This window comes from Macrotis lagotis, chromosome 8 (assembly GCF_037893015.1).
Source record: "Macrotis lagotis isolate mMagLag1 chromosome 8, bilby.v1.9.chrom.fasta, whole genome shotgun sequence".
In the NCBI taxonomy this organism is placed as follows: domain Eukaryota; kingdom Metazoa; phylum Chordata; class Mammalia; order Peramelemorphia; family Peramelidae; genus Macrotis; species Macrotis lagotis.
Window position 1 is genome coordinate 97,420,327 of NC_133665.1, and position 25,261 is coordinate 97,445,587.

The window sequence follows — 25,261 nt, forward strand, 5'->3', positions numbered from 1 at the left end:
CAGACTGATTTAAGAAAAACCTGGAGAGACTTAACTTAAACTGTTGGAAAGTGAAATAAGAAGAATCAAGAGAACATTGCACATAGCAAGAGCAATATTGTACAACAATCAACTGTGAATGACTTTTCTATTCCCAGCAATATAAATAGAGCCAAGTCAATTCTGTAGGACCTATGATGAAAAATACTATTTACCTCCAGAGAAGAACTGATGGAATCTAAATGGATTCTAGTTTGTTTGTTTGTTTTTACTTTATTTTTCCTTATTCTTTGCTTTGTTTTGTTCTTTTGGTCTGTTTTCTTTTACAATGTGACTAGTATGAAAATATGTTTTGCATGACTGCACATGGATAATCTTTATTGAATTACTTGCCTTCTCAAAGAGAGGGGAAGCAGAGAAAATGAGAAAGAATTCAGGATGCAGAATGGTAAAAGACAAAGATTAAAAATTATTTTTGCATGTAACTGGAAAAAATAAAATATATTTTAAAAAAGTTTTTATTCCATACTAAGAGAGAAATAAATTATTACTCTCTGAGCTCTGTCACTAAGGGTTCTTCCTCTACCCAAAAGAACAAAACTGTTTTTAAGCCAAGGTACATTCTTTTCACACAGTGTTAATTTTTTGGAAACAAGGTTAGAATAAATAGACCACAGAGCCCCATTAAGAGTTGATGGTAAATGGTGTGGCAAAGACAGATAACAGAATGGGTTGCAGAATTAGGTTCAAAAAAACAGATTGATGAAGCAATTAGAGTTTCTATAAACAAGGGTGTTTTGGCTATAGAAAAATGTTATTCTTACTTCAATGCTTTGCAGTCTTAAAGCACTATATAAATCTCAGCTATGATTATTATCAACAATTTAGTGTTTTAGAAGGGCTTGGGGTCTAGTCTCAGCTCAGCCATTTCCTAGATTCCTGACCTTGAGCAAATAAATCCTTTTCCTTTTAAACAATAAACACAGTAAGGCATAACAAATAGAGAATAGGACACCAAGTCAAGAATCAAGACTTAGTCTCAGGAATTAGCTGTGTGATCTTTGGAAAAATCATTTAACCTCTGTGAGCTTCAGCTTAATAATACTACTAATAATAACTAGTATTTACACGACGGGGGCAGCTAGGTAGTACAGCGGATAGAGCCCCAGGACTGGAGGAGTCAGGAAGACCTGAGTTCAAGTCCTACCTCAGAAACTTACTAGCTGTGTAACCCCTGGGCAAGCCACTTAACTCTCTTTGCCTCAGTTTGTTGTTGTTCAGTCATTTTCAGTCATGTTGGACTGGCCAAAGATACCAGAGAGGTTTGCCATTTCCTTCTTTAGTGAATCTAGTGGATCCATTTTTATCAGACAATCAGTTTCTTTATCTATAAAATGAACTGAAGAAGGAAGGAGCAAACCACTCCAAGATCTTTGTCAAGAAAACCCCAAATAGAGTCAGACAAGTCTAAAAGTAACTAACAACATTTAAATTTACATAGCACTTTAAGATTTGCAAAGTATTTTACAAACATTATCTCATTTTATCCTCACACAACTTTTGGAGTTAGGTGATATTATTATTCCTGTTTTACAGATGATGAAATTCCTATTTTACAGATGAGGCACACATGGGGTCAAATTTGAATTCTGGTTTTCTTGACTCCAGGTCTAGTATTTTATCCACTGAACCATCCAAATCAGGGGGTTGAATTTAATAACCACTAGGGTCCCCTGTGACTGACTATAAGTCCATAATTCTATGAGTCATTTTTTTTTTTTTTTTAGTTTTTACAAGGCAATGGGGTTAAGTGATTTGCCCATGATCGCACGCTAGGTAATTAAGTGTCTAAGGCTAAATTTGAACTCAGGTCCTTCTGACTCCAGGGCCAGTGCTCTATCCACTGAGCCACCTAGCTGCCCCCTATGAGTCATTTCTGAGTTGCAATTTCCCCCTATCTTAAAATAGGGAATAGGGAAGACTAGATGAGTTCTAAAGGGCCCTCCAGTTCTTATACTTTGCTCATTCTTTATGTTTTCAGAATAAAGAATAGCTAATGTTTGTGGTACCATCCTAAAAGAGATGTGGATAATACCATGTTCCCTTCAACAGGGGGTAAGGAGGACTGTGGATTTATCAGGAGCAAGAAAGTGGATGGGAGGAGTAGGGATAGGTCTCATTGTTAAGTTTTTCTGGAGAATTAGAATTCAAACTTGCCTCAATAACTACCTTTCTGTTCTTCCTTTCCAGTATGCTACAATCTTATATATTTTATTTTTTTTGTGCTGCTGTTGCTGAGGCTGTTGTTCTACCCTTCAAACCAAACTTCCAAAGTCCATGCTTAGGAGGAGTTAAGTCACTCAACTATGAAATCCCCCATCTTCCTTTTGGGTAGTTATAATCTTTATAAGTTTTCTTTATGTTGAACTAAAATCTTCATCTCTACTACTTCTACAGTTGGTTCCTTATTCTGCCCTCTGGGACCAAAGTCTGTTTTTCTCTTCTAGGGTATTAAAATTCTAGAGGGGAACGTGCTCTAACATTTTGAATTCTTATAACTGATCTCTAAACAGCATTGTTTCATCAGGTTCAGCCATTCACTCTAGAGAGATTATAAATAATATGAATAGTCATGCTTATTTGCTTTTTATTCCACTATTTGATTTTTTGAATTAAGTGTTTTTTCGATTAACAAGTATTTTCTCTTTCTCACATTTGCCATCAATGAAGGGGGTAAAAAAGGAAACAAAATCCTTGTAACAGATATACACAGACAAGCTAAAACAATTCTCCAGATTGGCCATGCCCAAAAATATGTGTCTTTTTCTGCCTCTCTGATGAAATCAACCTTATGGTTTTAATTTACACCCTGAATTGAGAAAAACTATGGAATGGTAGAAAGAACAATAAACTGAAAGTAGAAGACTAGAGTTCCAGTTCCAGTTCTGCCACTGACTCTCTGTGTGATTTTGGTCAAGTCTTTTCTTTTTAGGAACCTCAACTTTCTCTAATGTAAAGTAAGGGCACTAGAATATATGGTCTCTACAATCCCATCCAACAATAAAGTTCCATGATTCTCTCTTACTGGCTGAATTGTATTACTTGAAGGGAGGATGCATTATACATATTTCTCCATACTTTTTTGCCCAGTTACAACTAGAAACAGATATAAACATCTGGGAAGTTCTGGCTGGGACTAGAAGCATGACTCTGGCCATAAAACAGGGCAAAATGAACAGATTCATGAGATCCTGATCACTTGGTCTCAACTGTGAAAAGAGCGTTGGATCTGAAGTTGAAAGATGATTCAAATCCCAGCTGTTATTACTCCCCATATGACTGAAACTGGGCAAGTTTCTTAATTTCTTTGAGATGCAGTTTCATCTGAAAATGAGAGAAATGGAACTAGGTGATCTTTAAAATACCTATGAACTCTAACTCCTATGATCCTTTGACTCATCAAGCCTAGCAGTCTTATTGACTTCATTAAGTGCTCTACCACTTAGTAGCCCTGAATGAATGGCCAGGTTTCCCACTCCATCACATTTTCTGCATACTTGATTAATCAGTTTTTCTCTTATGGGGAGAAACAATTGGCTATTGGAAACAATTCAATGTGCAGCCTCCCTCTCAGAAAAGTTGTGGGAAGGCATAAGAATTTGGACTAAATCAACAGGCATATGGCCTAGATTTTCTGTCACATGAGCTACTAAGTTACTTGGTATACACATGCATGTGGCTTTGCAATGAAAGAACCACACCCTAGCTCATCTCAACGTCTCCACAACTCTGGTTGCCAGTCAGAGTATACTTAGGAGTTTTTTCTTTCTTTTTCAAGTTATTTTTATTCTGAACTGAAAAACAATAAAATATAATGAGAAAAGAGGATAATATGTGACAATGTAAATCTTTATTACCTGCCACTTGTTTTTCCTTTTAAGTATACAACAAAATTAACATAAAACTTAATAGAGCTGTCATGCTAATCTGTGTTTCCTTCTGTGTTGTTCTGTGCATTAAAAGATGCTTCAATTATCCTTTTTTTTTTTAAGGTTTTTTCAAGGCAAATGGGGTTAAGTGGTCTGCCCAAGCCACACAGCTAGGTAATTTATTAAGTGTCTGAGACCAGATTTGAACCCAGGTACTCCTGACTCCAGGGCCAGCGCTTTATCCACTGCACCACCTAGCCGCCCCCTTTTTTTTCTTTTGGCAACCTTATTGCCAAATCATCTCTTCCTTTCACTATTTCCCCAATCTCCCCACCCTATTAATATGCATTATCAGGCAAAATTCATTCTCATATTGCCATATACATAAATTTATGCCTTGGTTAGTCTTGGTTCATCACTGCATTGATCAGAGCTCTTAAATACTTCCAAATAATCTGTATATAAAACATTGTTATTGGATAAGTTGTTCTCCTAGTTCTGCCCCTTTTCACCCTTCATTAACTCATACAGTGTTTCCAGACTTCTCTAAAGGCCATTTCTTTGGTCACTTTTTTTTTTTCAAGGTAGTGGGGTTAAGTGGCTTGCCCAAGGCCACATGGCTAGGTAATTAAGTGTCTGAGGCAGGATTTGAACTCAGGTACTCCTGACTCCAAGGCCAGTGCTCTATCCACTGCGCCACCTAGCCACCCCTCTAGTTTTCTTTCAAGGTAACATGATAGTGAAAACATGGAAGGCAAGAGAGTATATTTAGTTCCAAGTCTTAAGATCATAGATCTAAAGTCAGAAGGGATTTCAGAGATGATCTAATCCAGTCCCCCATTTTAAAGATGAGGAAAGTAAGGCTGAAGGAGGTTAATTGACTTGCCCAAGGTCATATAGAGAGAAAGCAAGCATCAGAGATGGGACATGAACTCAGATCCTTGTACCCTATTGACTGCCACAATGAAATTACTAAGCATCAAACAGGATTTACCAAACATCTTTACTTAGAATCATGCCTATTATTTGACTTCAACCTCCAAGGACACTGGTACCAGTTCACCAAAGGTAGTGATTCTCTATCTTCTGCCTGTTTAAGAATATCCTATGAGGGGCAGCTAGATGCTGCAGTGGGTAGAGCACTCCTGGAGTCAGGACAACCTGAGTTCAAATGTGGCTTCAAACACTTAATAATTAACTAGTTGTGTGACCTTGGGCAAGTCACTTAACCCCACTGCCTTGCCAAAAAAAAAGTAAAAAAAAGTATTCTATGAAGAATTCTGAATCAGTTCAGCTGTATTAACTCTCATCCCTCTGGAAGGCAACCTGTATTGCCTGACTGACCTGCTCACTGTTTTGGAGGATCATTCTTCAATGGAATTCTTCTGGAAGAGGCTCCCCTACTCCTTACCCTGAAATCCAGCTTTGTTGTCTGTTTTTATTTCATGGGGGATCATCTGTGTTCCAGATTGATAGGGGTGGGTTTTTTTTTGGCTTTTGTCCTATTTTTCTGCTCTGCATCTTTTTAGAGCTTCAAGAAGTTAAGAAAACTGATTCTCTCCAGGTTTGGCCCTATATTCTATAGAGATTTGATTTATGTGCATATGCAATGGAGCCAATCTTTAGAGGAGTCTATTTCTTCAAATCAATCTACTCCTTCCAAAAATCTACCAGGTAGAAGAAGCTGGTGGTAATTTAAATAAATAATACCCCAATACTCATAGCCCCCCAATTACTTTATATTTACTTTTCTATACTTGCTTGTAAGTATACATCATGTTTTCCCCAATAGAATATAAACTCCTTGAGGGTAGGGACTGATTCAGTGCTGGCCCACAGCAAATAGCTTAATAAATCCTATTTTATCTGTCTTTTTTTCTCCAGTTCTTTGCTCTCTCTTCTCTCCTCTCTCTTATTAATTACTTGAATAAATTCATCCTTAAAATACTTATAAAATTTGCAGTTGACACAAAGGTTGAAGGAAGAGTTCATACATTGATTCAGGTCTGAATACTCTAGAACATTGGGTTAAATCAAATATGGTAAACATTTAAAGAGGTAAATGTAAAGTCTTATACTTAGCATTAAAAATTCACAGGCAGGAAAAACACCCAATCCAACACAGCCATTAAAATGGTATTCTTTTTTTTTTTTTTTTTTTTAGGTTTTTGCAAGGCAAATGGGGTTAAGTGGCTTGCCACACAGCTAGGTAATTATTAAGTGTCTGAGACTGGATTTGAACCCAGGTACTCCTGACTCCAAGGCTGGTGCTTTATCCACTACACCACCTAGCCGCCCCTAAAATGATATTCTTAAAACACAGATCTCACTTGTTATCCCTTTATTTAAAAAGTTCCTGTGGCTCTCCATCACCTCTAGGGCAAAAATGTGAATTCCTGTTTTGGGGATAAAAGCCCTTTAAAATCCATCTGCAGCCTATATTTCCCAGGCAAATTACATTTTATTTCCCATTCACAGATTCTACATTCCAATAAAACTGGTCCATGTGCTTTTCCTTCTATACTACAGTGGTGTCAAACTCAAATAAACTAGATTCCTGCAGGTCACAGATTGACTTAGCAAAGCACAAATTAACATTATCTATGTTGTGTTGTATTTTATATAATTTTTCAAGCATTTCCTAGTTTCATTTTTATCTTGTTCTTACCACATTCATTTGGGAAAGTTGTGGCCTGCAGGTCTGCAATTTGACACTCTCTGCTACAATATTCTATAGACTGTCTCCATGCCTTTGTACAGAATAGGCACTTATCCTTGGAAGGCTCTCTCTCATTCCCACCTCTTAGAACCCCTCCAAGGCTTAGCCCCAAGTACAACTTTCTTTCTGAATTCCAGTTGCTTATTGTTTCCTCTTCCTACATCCATTAAAAATTACATTGTATTTATTCTGTATCTATTCCATATTTACTTGTCTGTAAGCATGTTATATCCCTTTAATAGAATGTAAGCTCCTTGAGGGCAGGAATGTATGATTTTTTAAATTTGTATTCCTAGTTCCTGGAGCACAATACCTAGAACTACAGACCTGCTACACTGAATGTCAAGGTGCCACAGGAAATCTTGTCCAGTAGAAATCTGTATTCTAATCCCAGGTTCTATTGCTGTATGATCAAACAAGTCACTGTACATCTCTGAGGTTCAGTATCTTCATCTGTAAAATGGAACCGCACAAATGAATCCCTCATTTGCAAGGATCAAACAAGACCTAGTGCGAAACATGCTTCATAAACCATAATATACTATGGAAAGGTCAACACGTTTTTTGCAAGGCAATAGGGTTAAGTGACTTGCCCAAGGTCACACAGCCTGGTAATTATTAAGTGTCTGAAGCTGCATTTGAACTCAGGTCCTTCTGACTCTAGGGCCAGTACTCTATCCACTATACCACCTAGCTGCCTCTAAAGGTCAGCTCTTAATAATGATGATATTAAGCTTAATAATTAATATCAATGACATCCATATTAATAATATAAACAATGATCATATTAAAATCTATAACAATATTAATCATGATATGGTACTACAAGTTCTGTTATATGAATGTGATGAAATACTAATGTAGAATATTACATGAAAGGATCGTTTCAGAGAAAACTGGAAAGACTTGGATTAACTTTAGTGACCAGAACCAGAAGAATAATGTACATTATATATTGGTAAGGATTAACAATTTTGAAAGATTTGAAAATTCTGATCAATTCAATAACCAGTGGAAATTTCAGTGGACTGAAGATGAAGCTTGCTATCCACCTCCTGAGAAAAATGATGGTGAAGAATATATATATGTATATATATATATATATATATATATATATATATATGTTTGTATTTGTCCCTTCTTATAATTTTATTTTATTTTATTTATTTAAGGCGTTGAGGTTAGGTGACTTGCCCAAGATCACACAGCTAGGCAATTATTAAGTGTCTGAGGTCAAATTTGAACTCAGGTCCTTCTGACTTCAGGGTTGGTACTCTGTCTACTGCATCACCTAGCTGCCCCCCCTTTTTATAATTTTAATTTAATATTTTTACAATTAACAAAGAGCCATTTCTTTCCTCCTACCCTGAAAAATAAAACAAAACCCTTGTAGCAAGTGTGCATAAGGGTTTTGTTTTATTTTTTAGGAAAAGAGAAAAGAAATGTTTTCTGTTAATTATAAAAATATTAAATTAAAATTATAAAAAGTAAGAAAAATAAATTTTTAAGTCATTTTTTTCAGAACTTTTGATTTCTATCTATGTGGAACTGTTAAGGAAAAAAACCTCTATCAATGTAGAATTCTGCTTATGGGCTACTCATGCTACTTATGGACTCAAGGAGCTGCCTAGGCTTCAAGAATTTAAAGTGATTTACCCAGGATCCCATGATCACTAAATATCTTAAGTGGTACTTAGATCTTCCTGAATTGGAAACTGGCACTCTGTCCACTAAGATATGCTAACTCTAAAATTACTATTAATAGTGAAATGAATGGGCTGGTCTATATATCCTCTAAAATTCCTTCCAACTCAGACATTTTATGAGACTGAAATAATCAGGTACAAACTCAGGGCAAGCTTAGTCTGTGGCCATTACAGCAAATTCATTTAGCTTGTGATAATGACACCATTCAAAATTTCCTCTGGGTTTCAACGCAAGAACTCATAAACTAGACCCTAGATGATGATAATAATAATAATAATAATAATAATAATAATAATAATAATAATAAATAATAATAATAGGTTTTTCTTATTAAGGGCTGGAGGAGTGGAGAGGTTCTGCATATGGCAGGTACTATGTGAAGAATAGGAAAATAGTAATAGAAGAGGGAAGGTTGTTGGACAATACCCTAAATACTAGTTTTGAGGACTCTTTTGTTCAAATGGGAAAACAGCCACACTATAACATCTTCATCATTCTTAGGCTGACTATCACAAGCCAAAATCCACTAACAGAGAAGTGGAATGTAGAATACTAGATTGTCAAAGCTGGAAGGCTATCTGGAGTTTCACATAAAAACCCCTAACTGGGCAAGAAATCTCCCTAAACTATCAGACAAGTGGCTACCCAGATACTGCTTGCACACCCCCAAGAACATAGAATTCACCTTAACAGGTAACCCACTCTACTCTTATCAGAATTAAATAATTTGAGAGGCAGAATGGTGTAGTGGGTGGTACAGTAAAATGTCAGATGCAGAATCAGAAAAACATTAGTTCAGATCTGGCCTCAGACACTATGTTAGTAAATCACTTAACCCTATTTGCCTCAGTTTCCTTATCTGTAAAATAAACTGGAGAAGGAAAAGGCAAATCACTCCAGGATCTCTGCCAAGAAAACCCCAAATGGGGTCATTAATGGAAGGAAATCTAGTCTTGAAACCAAGAAGATCTGGGTTCAAGTTTAGCTTCTGACACATTCAAATCTAGTCTCCTGACCTAAGTGACTCTGGAGGAGAAAGTGAAGCTGGTTAATTTGAACAACCCTCTTTCACTTAAATTCAATTCGCTTACATGTCAAGGCATCACCTCCCTGATGACAAACAAGACAAAGTATAGGTGTGACTGTGGGTGAGTTGCCTCACATGTCAGTGTTCTAGGCAACTCTAGACCATAAATTGCAGAGAAGGTGCTGACCTGCAGTGGCAGTAGAAGTTTCCTCACTTGGGAGTGAGGAGATCACAGGTCCAGGATCCATCCCTTATCCCAAAATGTTTTGTTCTTGAATGAATGAAAATACATTTGTTAATCACTTGCTATATACTATTTGCTCCCTCCTCTGGCTTGTCATGGGCCAAATGCATACAATCAATGCTCTAGCATGAGAAACATAAGACCTGTGCATATATGATTCCTGTTTCCCAAATGAAAAGGTGGTACATGATCCTGAAGCAAAATCCTATGTATAATCAGATCTGTCATTCCATGATTCAATATTTTTCATCAAGGCTGATTCTAAATGGCCATCTTTGCTTAGCTCATAGAGGTTCACCTTTCCATCTAGGCAAATGGAATCAGGAACACAAGGCATTCAACTTACTTCTCCATCATTTGCTGAAATCTAGATATTTTTTTAAACCTTTGCTTAAGGACTGTCACTTCCAAGTGGCCTTCTCTGATTCCCTCAAATGAAAATGATCTCTCCTTAAATTTCTTATTATATTTTGTCTGATAGCTCACAGAATTGAAAGACCAATCAGTTCAAAACATACTAGACAGAGGATCCCTCTTATAATGCCTGCCCAAAATAAAGAGTTTTTATATAAGTACTCCCCTCATTTGGTGCTTGTGAAATTGATCATTGGAATTCAAGAGTAAGACTTCACTTTTAACCCTCCTAAATTGTCAACTTACTTAGATTTTTACCCCACATTCTAGCTTTTGGAGATTCCGTGGGAACCGGACTTTGTCATCTAACGTATTAATGAGTTATCTTTCCTTGTGTCACTGGCAAATATGCTAAGCAACTACCTATGCCTTTATCTAAGTAATAGATTTAAAAAATGCTGAATGGGGGGCAGCTAGGTGGCGCAGTGCTCTAGCACTGGCCCTGGAGTCAGGAGTACCTGAGTTCAGATTCGGCCTCAGATACTTAATAATTACTTAACTGTGTGGCCTTGGGCAAGCCACTTAACCCCATTGCCTTGCAAAAAAACCTAAAAAAAAATTTAATTAATTAAAAAAAATGTTGAATGATACAAGACTAACCACAAATCCTTACAGCATCCCAGTAGAGGTCTCTCTCCAAGTTGACATCAGGTAATATTAATTGGTGTGTGTGTGTGTGTGTGTGCATATAAGTATGTATGTGTGTATGAAGGTATGAATATAGAGCGCCTTAAGGTTTACAAAATTTTCTATCTATATTATCTCATCTGTGCCTAAGAGCAACCATGAGATAGGTACTACCTCTGCATTATTATCCCCATTTTACAGGTAAGGAACTGAGTTTCAAAGAGGTTACTACTTACCTACAATCACAGAATTATTATGTATCAGAAGTGTGATTTGAACATTTGTCTTCTTAAGGCTCATTATGGAGCCTCCCTCAGCACTGACCTGGCATATTCATCTTTCCCAGAGGCCCTCTCACACTGAATATTCATTCCTCTACCAGCTGGTCCCATTCCATTTCCCTCATTTTGAGAAAAGACTCAGATCTGCCAACCTTTATTCTCCTCCTGGTTGTGCTTCTGCCTTTTTTGGACTCCAATACTGTAACTTAATCTTCCTCCCTAGCTCCATTTTCTGTGTTATCTTTCCTCATTAGAATGTAAATTCCTTGAGGATAGGCACTCACATGCTCAAGCTGGCATGCTCTCTCTCTCTCTCTCTCTCTCTCTCTCTCTCTCTCTGCTTCTGTTCGTAACTTCAGCGCCTAAGTACTTGTCATCAGCTTGTCACTACTCTATCTACTACACCAATGTACCAGGTCATTGAAGTAATTTGAAATCCACCTATCTGTATTATTTAAACCACATCTTTCCATCTTATCCATAAAGATATCTCCTCCAGTCTTGTCAGAACTAGGTGATACAGTAGCTAGAGTACAGAAGTTAGGAAGACCTGAATTCAAATTCAACTCCAGATAATTAATCACTGTGTGACCTTGGGTCACTATATATCTACTTCAGCTTCCTCTTCTACAAAATGGGGATAAAAATACCACCAACTTCCCAGGGTTGTTGTGAGGATAAAATGAGATAATATTTGTAAAGTGTTCTGCAAACTTTAAAAAACTTCATAGGGGAATAGTTCTTAACATTTACCTTGTATCTAACTCTTCATGTACATGTTGCAGTTCTATATGGCTTTTCATCTTTGTATTCCTGTACCAGTACAAAGCTAAATACATGGCTTATGCTTAACAATAATTGTTGAGGGGCAGCTAGGTGGTGTAGTGGATCAAGCACCGGCCTTGGAGTCAGTAGTACCTGGGTTCAAATCTGGTCTCAGACATTTAATAATTACCTAGCCGTGTGGCCTTGGGCAAGCCACTTAACCCTGTTTGCCTTGCAAAAACCTAAAAAAAAACAAACCCAAAAAATTAATTGTTGAATTGAACAGCAGAATAGAAAGAGTCCTGAAAAAGCTTTCTGAGCTCATAAGAAGTCTGTACTTCATCTAATGCATCCAGTAGAACAATATAGAAAAGTAGAATCCTAGACTACCTGTGCTGGAATGAATCTTAGGATCTCACCCCTCATTTTACAGATGAACAAACTGTGGCCCATTGAGGTTATCTTGGCCAAGTTCCTAAAGTTAGTGACTGGGATCTAGACTTCATACTCTACCAGGATATTACCATACCTTCAATATGATTCTGATTTGAAAAAAAAATGGGAGAGGAGAGAACAAGTGGAGGAATATACATTCCCATATGCTTTTTTTTTTTTTTAGGTTTTTGCAAGGCAATGGGGTTAAGGGACTTGCCCAAGGCCACACGGCTAGGTAATTATTAAGTATCTGAGGCCGGATTTGAACCCAGGTACTCATGACTCCAGGGCCAGTGCTCTATCCACTGTGCCATCTAGTTGCCCTTCCCATATGCTTTTGGGAGGGATGAGGAAAGAGGAAGAAACTTGATATATTGCTAATATAATGCACTTCTTTTAAATTATTTTTTCCCTTGAATATCACTAAATTAAAAGATGCCAACTGAGGGCCTAGCTAATCTTCTTCCCTATGGGTGACAGACAAGAACAGTTTTCTCAGGGCTCTCTGGAGGGAGTCTAGCAAGTTCTGGTGATGGGAATCCCAAATCTGATGCCTCAGCAGAAAAGGCAATCTAGTTGTTAAATACAATATTTTAACTACAATGTTAGCAACAATATTTAAGAACAAATACCACTCGCTGTAGAACTCTATAAATAAGAGAAAGCAACTAATAGAACATAAATTGTTTAGCTTTCCTAACTTAGCATAATGAAAATGAGTGAATTCTTTACAGTTGAGAAAACTGGGTTCAAATCCCATCTGCACTGTGTGACCATGAGTAAATCAATGAATCCCTCAGAGCCTCAGTTTCATCTACGAAATATAGGTAATAATGCATGCCTCACCTATCCTGATAAGGTTGGGGTGAATATATTGCAAATGTGAGTTATTATTATTAATATTACTAATATTAGAAAGCATTTCATTTGCTGAATTCAAGTTCATGAACAGGCTTATGAACTTAAATAATTAGATACAACCACTGACCAGTAGAAGCCTTGTAGTGAAAGTCTCTCTATAAGATGGCTAACAGCAATATCCATGATAGCCACTCATATCTAAATTCAGCAATACTCCTGGGTATTTGATGCATGCTGCCTTAAACATACTTTGACAACTGGAATATCAGAGCCTGGAAGTCACCTGGTTTTCTCCTTCTTTGTAATCTGATTCTCCCATCAGTGACATTGGTGGGGGAGGGATGGGGAAGTGGAGTTTCAGCACTACAAGCTGAATGTTAGTTCTGCAAGTTGTAATCATCATGCTTTGTGCACCCTGTTTTTTCTCTACACTTCATCCTCACCATTCCAGGATAGAAGGACATGGGGGTTAGCATGAGTAACAATGACTAAAGATCTGTCCTCTGAAGAAGGGTGGGGTCCTTGCAGAGCATTTCAAGACAGGGTTCTTACTTTTCCCTTCAAGGGAAGTCCCAGGTCCAAACTCAGGTAGTATAAAGATTGCTCCAGTTAACATTCATTCTCTTTATTGGTTGAATGTCATCATTCAAAGCAAAAGGTTTTGTGTCTGACTTAGAACTGTTGCATTATTTAAACTGAAATCTTATTTTTACTCCAGAAGTTGTGCCTAAAAAAAACAACTGAGGTTGGAACTGGGGAAAGAGTAAAGCTTTCAAAAACCAAAAAACTTGGGTTTAAATCCCAATTCTCCCATATAATGACCTTACGATTTTCAGCAAGTCACTTCACTTTTCTGAGACTGTCTTTTCCTCATTAAGGTGAGAATAGTAGCCTATAGCTACCCTATAGCCAGACTGAGTTGTATAGAAAGCTCAAAAGGAAGGGAAAGAACCACCCCAAAATTTCAATCCTGGGTGATTGGGAGAAGTGTGACTCCATGAAGACGGTGTGGTACAGTAGACATAACATTGGATTAGAAGTTAGAGGACCTGTGTTCACTTCTATGTAATTTTGAGCAAAGACACTGTCTCTTGGTTTCAGTTTCCTTAACAGGAAAATATTGAGATTGAACCAGCAGATCTCTAGAACCTCTTATAAACTGGAATCTTTGGGCAGATCTCAAGGGTTCCACAAACTTGGATAGGAAAAATTGTAATAGTATATTATATTAATTTATTGTATATAATATGAATATGATACATAATATTAATTAATTATATCATTATAATTACATTATATAATTAATTAATTATATGATGTTATGTATTATTGGTAATCCTATATTTTTAATTTATGCTCTTAAAATATTATTTTTAGTTGTTTAGAGACTTCACCAGACTCCTAAAGGGTTCCCTGGCACACATGTGCCCGCACACACACACACACACACATACACACACATAAACAGATTAAGAAACCCTGCTGAAGATCTCCAGGGAGATTATTGCATAAAATACCTTATAAACCTTTGAACTCTATTTACAAGAAACCCAATAGATAGACACACTTGCACACACACCCCATACCAGTTTACACTTACTATTCTCTAATAACTCTCCCCCAAACTTTTCATTGGACAAGTTTTGTTCTGTGTGGTTTTTTTCCTCTCCAGAAGAACGGAAACGTTGCTTAGGGCCAGAGTTATTGAATTTCTAAGCATATGTGTTGGAACCAGAAAGAGCAAGGTGGATTACCCTCACAAAGTGAGAGAGAGAAGACCTACGCTCTCTCCTGGACGAATATCCTTCAGGAACAAAAGTTGGAAGTCACTTGTTTGACAGCAGAGAGCCATCGATTTTCGCACATGTTTACTTTAAGGAAGCGCCAAGGGGGAAACCCCGCGCCTGCAGTGAGTCAAACCCAATTCTCCTTTTCCGGGCACAGCTGTCCGTTCCTGTTGGCAGAGAGGGATTCTCGAGAAAACACCAAGGATGCGCTTGGGCTCTGGGCCCGGGGCAAAACGCCAACTCCAAGTCGGCCATGGGCCGGGGGAGGCTCCTGGTGGGCGATGCCCACCCTTAGAGAGCACCCACCGGGTGAGTCCCGGGGACTGCGGGACTGGGAGGGGAGGGGACTGTGCTGTCAGGCTGGGCCCTCTCCCCTGCCCTCCCCACCCTCCCGGCCACCCAGCCTTCCCGCGGGCCCAACAAGCCTCGGCCACATCGCATCGCTGCACGACCCTCGGGCTACACAGCCCCTTCCCTTCCTTTTTGCCCTGCCCCTTTCCCCAGGCCGTGGGGGCTCTGCCAGAGTCGGCCTGGGACGCCCCGGGCCGGGCCCGGCGCCTCCTGCGCTCCCCGGGCTGGGCCGGGGAGGAGACCGGCGCGGGGACGCTGAGCCCGACTGACCTGACATGGTGACGGTGACGGCCGCGGCAGCAGCTCCGGAGCCGGACAGGGCCGGCCCTGCGGACTTTCCGGTCGAGTCCCGGCCCGGGCTTCCCAGGAGGAGCAGGGCGGGGCCGGGCCGGGCCGGCGCGATCCCCAGCCCGGGCTCCGCCCCTGCCTCCCCCCGCTCCCGCCCCAGCTGGCCTCGGATTACCGCGGTCCACCGCCCCCTCCCAGGATCTGCCTCTCCGCTCTCCTTCCCCTCCCTGCGACCCCTCTTCGGATACTCCCCTCCGAGCTTCAGCCCGGCCCTTTTCTCCGTCCCACCCCGACCCCCCCCCCCCCCCCCCAAACTTGGGCGCTCAACCTCCATCCCTTCCAGAAGAGCACCGGGCGCCAGCTGGAGCCCTTCTCTTTCCGGCCAGGCCGGCCCTCCTCTCTCCTTGCACTTCCAGCTCCCCCTCCACCCCTGCTCTCTCTTGACTCCCGAACGGGCACCCCCAGCTAGCAGCCGAAGCAGAAAGATTCGGACATCCTCCTCAGCGCCGCCTCCCCTCCCCAGGAGAGAAATGGGCCCTCGGCTTACTCACTGCCACCTCGGATTTAGAGTTCCGCTCAATACAGGAAAGTCTTAATTAAGAGCGTTCTAATAAATGGAGCTGTCCAACCAGTTCATAGGCTAGGCTGCAGGACAGTGGCATTTCCCTTCCTGTTTAGAGAACGTCCGAGATGGAAGACACTCCAGGAGTCATCAAGTCCAGCTCTCACAATGTTACAAAGAAGGTACCTGAGGCCTACAGAGATGGCAATATTGAAGGGGACATTTGAAGCCAGGCCCAGTGAGCTTTCTACTACCCAATGGTCTCTCCCTGTCAGGACTCCTGTGCCAGGCTGGGATTCAGTTTTAGAATGAACAGGTTTCAGGGGAAGCTAGGTGGCAACAGGGGATAGGACAGTGCCCTGGAGTCAGGAGGACTGGAGCTGAAATCTGGCCTCAGAGATTCAAAACTTTCTTAGTTGTGTGACCTTGGGCAAGTCACTTAACCCCATTGCCTTGCAAACAACAAAAAAACAAACAGCAAAAAGAAAGGACTAACAGGTTTGCTGAGCAGAGATCATTCAATACTTTCTTCTTGATCCCTAGTATCCCATCTGGGTAGAGTGGATTGGAAGAGAAAAGCTCTCCTGGGTAAGGGTGCCTGGGCTGCATATGGCTACTTGGGAAGTCAGCTCAAAACAGGGAAGCTAAATAGGGCAAAAGAAGTAAAGGATTATACATGAGTCAGTTCTTCCAAATCAGCCTATATGGAGCCACACCCAAGAGATGTCAAACCCTGGTCTTGGCCATGAGCCACAAGTGTTCTGAATACACTCACTTTGTGTAACATGTCCATAAATAAGAAGAGTTGCAGGAAACATTGAATAACAGGAGATTAAGCTTTTTAAGAGGAAAGGAAGCAATAGTTCCCTTCCATAAACAGCTATTTGGGGAAATAACACAGGAACAAAAAATATTCTTCTAACACCTCAAAAATCAACTTCAAGAGGTCACAGAGAACCATAGGCATTTAGAGAAGGAGGAACTTTAGAGATCATCTAGTCCAGTACTGTCTTTGTATAGAGAAGGAAACTGAGGCCCAGGGACTTGACCAAAATTAAAACCTGAGTTTCCATACTTCCAGCTCTGAGCTAGATTCACTATCACATGATGTTGAAAGGCTCTATGTTTCCTGAGAATACAGCCTTGCAGATACAGAACATTAAAGTTAGGAAAATCTTAAAGACCATCTGGTCTTCATAGATGAAGAAACTGAGACATAGAAAGGTAAAGATTTTGCTAAAGATCAGGGACATAACCATTTATTAGGACTCAAGAACAATAGTTGTGATGGAATACTACTGTGCTATAAGAATGAGGAATTTGGGGCAGCTAGGTGGCCCAGTGGATAGAACAGTGACTCTGGAGTCAGGAGGAACTGAGTTCAAATCCTGTCTCAGACACTTAATACTTAACCTAGCTGTGTGGGTTAGGCAAGTCACTTAATCACTTTGCCTTGAAAAAAAACAACAAACAAACAAAAAGAAAGGAGGAGGGGTAGCTAGGTGGTGTAGTGGATAAAGCACCGGCCTTGGAGTCAGTAGTACCTGGGTTCAAATCCTGTCTCAGACACTTAATGATTACCTTAGCTGTGTGGCCTTGGGCAATCCACTTAACCCCATTTGCCTTGCAAAAAAAAAAAAAAGGAGGAATCCTGTTCTTAAAAAGGCATGGAAAGGGGCAGCTAGGTGGCACAGTGGATAGAGCCCTGGAGTCAGGAGTACCTGAGTTCAAATCCTACCTCACACACTTAATAATTACCTAGCTGTGTGGTCTTGGGCAAGCCACTTAACCCCATTGCCTTACAAAAACTAAAAAAAAAAAAAAAGACATGGAAAGACTTGCACAAAATGATGAAGAGCAAAGTAGCCAAAGCCAAGACAACATTGTATATAGTGCAAATTGTTTTAAGGACTTTGAGCAACTAAGTCATCTTGACTATTTTAAATACACTAATTAAAAATAAAGGACATATAGAGATGCTTTTTCTGTATCCAGAAAATGAATTGATAAATAGATATATAGAATAATTTACACATATATCTATTTGTGTAAGTAGTCATTTCTGGGGTGGAAGAGGGAGGGAAGAAAAATGGGGGAAAAAGAAATTAAATGATAATTTTGTTGTATATTTGGAGGGAATAGCAAATTGTTTATGATAGATCTGCAGTTTCATAGGCAATCATCTTTATTATGTGTTCCATTCCATAGTATTCCATTACTATGTTATGGGATGTTTTAAAGAAAAAAAAGAACTCAAGACTTCTGACTCTCTGCCTAAAACTCTTTGCTCCCCTCTCACATAGCTTTGCTCCAAAGAAAATGACATGTGTGTGGTGGGGAGGGGAATAGTATCATAGGATTTAAAGTTGGAAGGAATCTTCTAGTCCACCCTCTTCATTTTACAGTCGAGGAACTGAGACCCTTTGAGAGGAAATGATTTGCCCAAGGTCATAGAAAGAGCAAAGCTTGAACACAGGCCTAATTCAGTTATCTTTCTAATATATCACTAGAAGCATAGCATGGCCCAATAGGTGCACCTGAAGCATATAAATAAAGGTAAGGACATCATTGGCAGCAGTCATTATTGGAGTATTTATTAAATGGTGCATCCAGAAAAGAATTCAGGTAACATGCTTTCTCACTTTACATACATACAAGTTCAAGTCTGGATAGACAGAAGCACCAGCATTCTCACCAAATCCTACTATGTTAGGTCAGACAGCTAGTATTTAGTTTCCACCCACATGCTAGTGTGTGGATTTGGAGTAGAAACTGGGGACTGGAGTCATAGCATAAAAAGAGTTAACTCTTGGAGGCATAATGGAAGTCTTTTTTTTTTTTTTTTTTTTTTTTTAGGTTTTTACAAGGCAAATGGGGTTAAGTGGCTTGCCCAAGGCCACACAGCTAGGTCATTATGAAGTGTCTGAGACCGGATTTGAACCCAGGTACTCCTGACTCCAAGGCCAGTGCTTTATACTACGCCACCTAGCCGCCCAACACTGGAAGTCTTAGTAACCATCCAGTCCAGCTCTCTTAAGTAAAGGGAGAAAGGTGAAGCTTAGGGAATGGGAAGGGATTTGCCAAGGTCATGTGGCAGAGCAAAGACTAGAACCGCAGAAAAAACAGGAATTAAGACCCCCTTCTCTGTGGCCTCTTGCAGGCTTCTCAGCCTGTTTCCTCATCTGCAAAGGGAGGGTTTGATCAAATAACCTCTGAGGTTCCTTCCAGCTCAGGATCAAGGATCCTGGTATCCTAATCCTAGAGCAAGTTGTAACTAATGCCAGAGTGGTGTATATTTGAGCATCCTGTGGTAGAGCAGAATAATAAGGAGAAGGGGCTCCGCCTCAGAAGGATCAGGTACCAAGTCTGTTTGGCCTTGGCCATGTTTGTCAAGGTCAGTCAAAGGGCACATGATAATTTTAATAGCTCACAATCGACTTATTCCATATCCTGAGAAGCTTCCTCTAATTTTCTGCTGTAATAGCAAATATGACCAGGTCATTCACCAGCAAATCTCCCACTAACTTCAGGATGAGGAGGGAATGTTTCTAAGAAATCCAAAGATAGCCCAGACATTAAAAAATTCACCAGGTATCTAGGATTGTTCTTGGGATGATGGGAAGCTGACTCCACTGAACTCTTTCATCAAATATAGAAATCTCAAAAATTGAGTTATGATTTGAATTGTAAATCTAAATTGAGTCTTCCATTGTGCCCTGATTAATCAAAGGAGCAGAAAAATGGAACTGGAAAGAGATAATATAGAGATCATTCAGTCCAAGGGCTCTTAAGCTAGGATTCATAGGCCCTCATGAAGTCTATGGACAGATTTCAGGGTAACCATGAACTTGGATGAGGGAAAAAAGATATTTTTATTTTCCTTATTCTTTGATTTTTCTTTGGAATCTTATATTTTAAGAATTTTTGTTGTTGACTCTTTGTGAACCCATTTGGAATTTTCTTGGCAACAATATTGGAATGGTCACCATTTCCTACTCCAGTTCATTTTATTGATGAAGAAAGTGAGACAAACAATTAATTGACTTACCCAGGGTCACACAGCCAGAAAGTATCTGAGGTCAGATTTGAACTCAGGAAGATGGGTCTTCCTGAGTCCAGACCTAGTTTTCTTTCTACTGTATCTACCACCACTCCCCTTTTTAAAGTTTTATGCATTTAAAAATATTCTAAGCAGTTCATGGGTTATATCAGCCTGTTAAAGGGGTTCATATCACAAAAAAGGTTGAGAACCTCACACATAGTTCAATGACCTCATTTTACAGGGCAGGAAACTGAGACCCAGAGAAGTTAAATTACTTTTCCAAGGTCATATAGTAAAAACAGAATTTGAAACCTACTTTACTTATGCCAAATCTTGCACTTTAAAAAATATCATCTGGCCTATATTCTGGGTTTATGCTGGTAATAGTTAGCAACTGGTTCTCTAAAAATGCACAAAATGTATTTAAGTTTAATCTACATTAAAAGCACTATCACCTTAACTTAAGTCTAGTTAGTCAACAAAACAATAAATCAAGCACTGTTTTATAGGACTTGCCAAGTTCTGGAATGTAAATAAATGAGCATGTAGAAAACTTAACCCAAGAACCTTTGGAGTTGATTCTACTACATTCCTATTTATATGTTCCTCCCAACTATTACTTTCTTCCCACATCTAGGAAAATGGATATCATTTCAGTATATTCAAGGGAAAAGACAATCAGCACAGAATCAAGAGAGCTGGAGACTATTCCCAGCTGTCATTAATTAGTTTGGGATTTTATTTCAGCAAGTCTCTCCCCTTCTGGTCCTCAGAAAATGAACAATGTTGGAAAAGGACCAGAGGACCTTTTCAACTCTAGATATCCTATGAGTTGCTAGTTGTTAAGAGAAATTTCTTATATTTTCTAAAATTAAAATTTGCTTTTAGTTCCATTAATTAATGACAACTTCTGAGTCTTCATTTTACATTCTAAAACACAAGATAGGCACGTTTAATTTGTGCTTATGTGACCAACTGATGTTAATGGCAGAATTAGAAGCTTGTTTTCATTGGTTTCTTATGCAGGTCAGAGATAAGAGACAGTCTTCACAGTTAGATTGTCAATATTAAGGAAGGCTGAGGTCAAGAGTTTATACTTTCTAAAGTGAAGGAAGCAATTAAAGCAGCTATTAAAAAATAAACCTCCTCTTTCTTCAGCAGAAGCCATGAAGCTATCCATTTCAGGACAAGTTCCCTATGACCCTAGATGGCTCTACTACAGAGATGCTTAATAAGGTGGCCATCAAGTGCTCTTATATTTAGAAGGAGATTGAACTTTTGAGGTCATTTAGATCAATGACGTCAAATTCAAATAAGAAACAAGGGCCATTAAATTGTATATAAGGATCTTTGTGCTCAAGTGTTGACTTACAAAACTATATTATTATTATTATTATTATTATTATTATTATTATCTATGTTTTATTGTATTTTTATTTCTTTTGTTAAATTTTTCTCAATTCCATTTTAATCTGACTTGGGACTATACTTGGGAGTGTTGCAGACTACTCACAGGCTGTGAATTTGACACCTGTGATCTAGTCTGATGCTTTTATTTACATTTAGGAAACTGAGATCCAAAGAGGCAAGGTCATATAGATTGTAAAGGGAAGAGTCAAAATTTTAAGTCAAGTCTGCTGATTTCATGTACATCAATCCTTTCATGTTAGCCTTAAATGAAGGCTGGAAGAGAAACATTAATAATCCCATTATGTTCCAATGATCTTTTCATATTTATTTTTCAATGGATTCTCATAATTACTCTAAGAATGATTCATTTAAGGGTTGTTATCCCCATTTAACAAAGGAGGAAGATAAGGTACAAAAAGTGACTTGCTAAGTTGAAGAAATGGATAGGTTACACACATATATAGTTACTAATTGAAGGAAGAATAGAACTTGGGTCTCCTGGCATGTCCTATCTCCAAATTCAATCTTCTTCTCATGATCTTTGGTTGTCATCTTGATTTTTATCATTTTGATTAGTGTCTTTGTAGTACCTAGGTGGTACAATGGATAGAGCACCAGGTCTGAGCCAGGAGGACCTGAGTTCAAATCTAGCCTCAGATACTTGACACTGTTTCCCTAGGCAAGTCACTTAAGCCCAGTTGCCTTGCCATCTCTGGTCATCCTGATTCATATCTGGCCCCTGGATCTAGATGGTTCTGGAGGAGAATATGAAATTGGTGACTTTGCACAGCAAACCCTCCCTCAAATCCAATTCACTTGCCAGTCATGGCATCACCTCCCTGACATCCTGATCTCTTCAAGAAGAAGGAAAAATAACAACAATAATTGATAGGCAACCCATTTACAACTTTTCACTTTGGAAAGAGAATTAAATCTAACACTAATTCAAGAAGAAAAGATTATATATAATAAATATAATATATAATAAATCAGTCTGCTTATGTTTATAACTTCATTTTTATAAATAAGAGAACTTTATGTAAGTACTTGTTGTTACCCCATTAGAATGTGGGCTCCATGCAAGAGGGAAGGAAAGGTACAAGTTTATGGAAATTAAGGCTAACCAGGATGCTTTCTCTTTTAAGAGAATCAATATGTATTAGAGTTGATTATTCTGAATCATCTGAGTTACTACTCAATCATATTTGGCAAAGACATTATTTTACAATTTTAAGCTACAGTGTTTCTGATGCTTTTCATATTGAAGGGGGGCTAGAGTACAAGTTTTGGTCAGGAAGACTTGCATTCAAATCTTGCTTCAGACATTTACTAGCTATATCACCAGGGGCAAGTCACTGAATTTCTGTGAGCCTCAGTTTTTTCATCTGCAAAAGGAAGATGTTAATATCTTTAATACCTTATTCACAGAATTATTTCTAAGGCTAATAGGTCTAGAGATCAAGGAATAGTTTATCTGTCAGATCTATGGAAAGGGAAGCAGTTTATGACCAAGGAAGAGATGGAGAACATTATTAAAAACAAACTAGATAATTCTGATTACATTAAATTAAAAGACTTCTACACAAAAAAACCACTGTAACCAAGATCACAAGAAATGTAGTAAATTGGGAAACAATTTTTACAAATAATATTTCTGACCAAGGACTCATTTCTATAATATATAGAGAACTGAGTCAAACATAAATAAACAAGCCATTCCCCAATTGTCAAATGGTCAAAGGATATGCAGAGGCAACTTACAGATAAGGAAATCAAAGCAATCCATAGTCATATGAAAAATTGCTCTAAATCATTATTGATTAGAGAAATATAAATTAAAGCATCTCTGAGGTACCACCTCACATCTCTCAGACTGGCCAATAAGACCAGAAAGGACAATGATCAATGATAGAAGGGATGTGGGAAATACACTAATACATTGTTGGTGGAGCTGTGAATTCATCCAGACTTTCTGGAGAGCAATTTGAAATTATGCCCAAAGGGCAATAAAAATGTGCATATCCTTTGGTCCACTACTGGATCTATACCCTGAAAAGATCTTGAAAAAGGGTAAAAACAAAAATGCTCATGGTAGTAGGAAATGACTACTAGCAGGAGAATCACATGGCAAGCTGTTTTTGCTTACCCAAGAGGAAATCTAATGGATACCAGAGGATTTGGATTCAGATTTCACCTCTAATGCTTATTAATTTTGTGAACTATGATGCAAATCACTAAATCTTTTGGTCCTCAATTTCCTTTTTGGTTAAAATGAGGGGGATCAGATGGCCTCTGAAGTTTCTCCTAGGTCTCTATCTATGACCCTATGGTCAATAGACCAGAAGAGGTACATACAGTACCACTGATTTTAAACATGCCAGAACTTGTACACCCAAATGCCAACAATATGACCTCCCACACTATTGAAGGGCAGCTATATCTGCCAGGGCCTCCATTCCTCAAAAGTACTTCAGGAATTTCTTTTTGGGAATTGCCTACAGAATTCACAGGTCAGACACAGAATCATAGAAAGGAAGGTAAAGGGCCTTCTCTGGGTTCTGGGGAAAAGGGTTAGGTCTCCTTAGTCAGACTGGCAAGTTTAATCATAAACTCAGGTGTGAACTTTTGGTCTTGATCTATAAAATCATGGTTAGTATAGATAAGGGTGAACTTGGCTTTCTCGTGTAATTCTGAAGACTAGAATTGTGGAATTACCTTAAAGCCTCAGAAAATTAAGATTAAAATAATAAAAATTTTTAAAAAGCCACTCTTGCTATAGCTGATTCACTTGAAGAACAAATCATAGGATTCTTTCATTTTGAGGGGTACAATGGGAGGTTTGTTTAGTGGAATTTCTCAAAGTTTCAAGGAAATAGATCTGGGAAAAAAAATAACAATACCAAAGAATGGGAAAGGGATAAAGTTCCCCTAACCAATCACCAAAAAACAAACAAACAAATAAATAAATAAAGATATAGAGGGGGGGGGAAAATACCTTCAAATGAACTTTGGAGGGAAAAAAAAAAGCATTTGACCTTTCTCCATAGAATGCCGTCCTTTGTTTCCCTGTCTTCCCTGATTAGCAACCTCGGAAGTTTGGGGGAAAAGATCTTTGAACTTGTCTGTGACTGACTTGTGAGAAGAAGGATTTTCCTGAAATGCCAGGTACTTACATTTTCTGCAGATCATCTTCCATAAGGCTGTGGAACCAGGGTTGACAGCTGGGCTTTCTGCTGCTACGGAGAAGCCAACCTTGCCTCCTACACCCAACCAAGTCACAGGACTGGTGAAAGTGAAAGTTGTATGCAAGGCTAGCTTCTCCCAGCAGGGGGCGGGAGACAGTGGGGAAATGCCACAGGTGATGATGAGTTCTAATTCCAAGCCAGACTCTTCAAAAGATAGGACATTCTCCAATACCAAGGCACAACGTCACTGACATTTACAGTAGAAACAGGTGATGAAAAAAGGAAGATGATTTTTATTCCCCTTCCCAAATATATTTGCAAAGCTAATTGTTATTTAGGACTTTTCTGGGAAGGGGGGGGAATCTGTACTGTAATTTCATTAGTATAGAGAAATTCCTCTGTTGATTTAGATTGGCAATTTATCTTTCCCCTAGAGCTTTTTGGTTGTTAAGTCTTTTCAATCATTTCTGACTCTTCATGACCCCCTTTTTTCTTGGTAAAGATACTAGAATGGTTTGCCATTTTCTTCTCCAGTTCATTTTACAGATGAGGAAACTGAGGCAAAAAGGATTAAATGACTTGTCTAGGGGCACACAGCTAGTAAGTGTCTGAGGACAGATTTGAACTCAGAAAGATGCTCTATCTATT

General features: G+C 38.9%; 1 protein-coding gene across 5 annotated transcripts in view; it reads right to left on the reverse strand.

Moving 5' to 3' along the window:
* Positions 1-24,702, reverse strand: part of CARD19 (caspase recruitment domain family member 19) — a 54,148-nt gene extending 29,446 nt beyond the window's left edge. For 4 of the 5 annotated variants that reach the window (XM_074197687.1, XM_074197684.1, XM_074197685.1 and 1 more), the window contains exon 1: positions 24,602-24,702. In XM_074197687.1, the coding sequence (XP_074053788.1) occupies positions 24,602-24,617 (16 nt within the window). In that variant the 5' untranslated portion in view covers positions 24,618-24,702. Of the gene's footprint in view, positions 1-15,396; positions 15,488-24,601 lie in introns of those variants that run through there. The other variant, XM_074197683.1, reaches the window with a different exon arrangement.
* Positions 24,703-25,261: the final 559 nt, after the last annotated feature.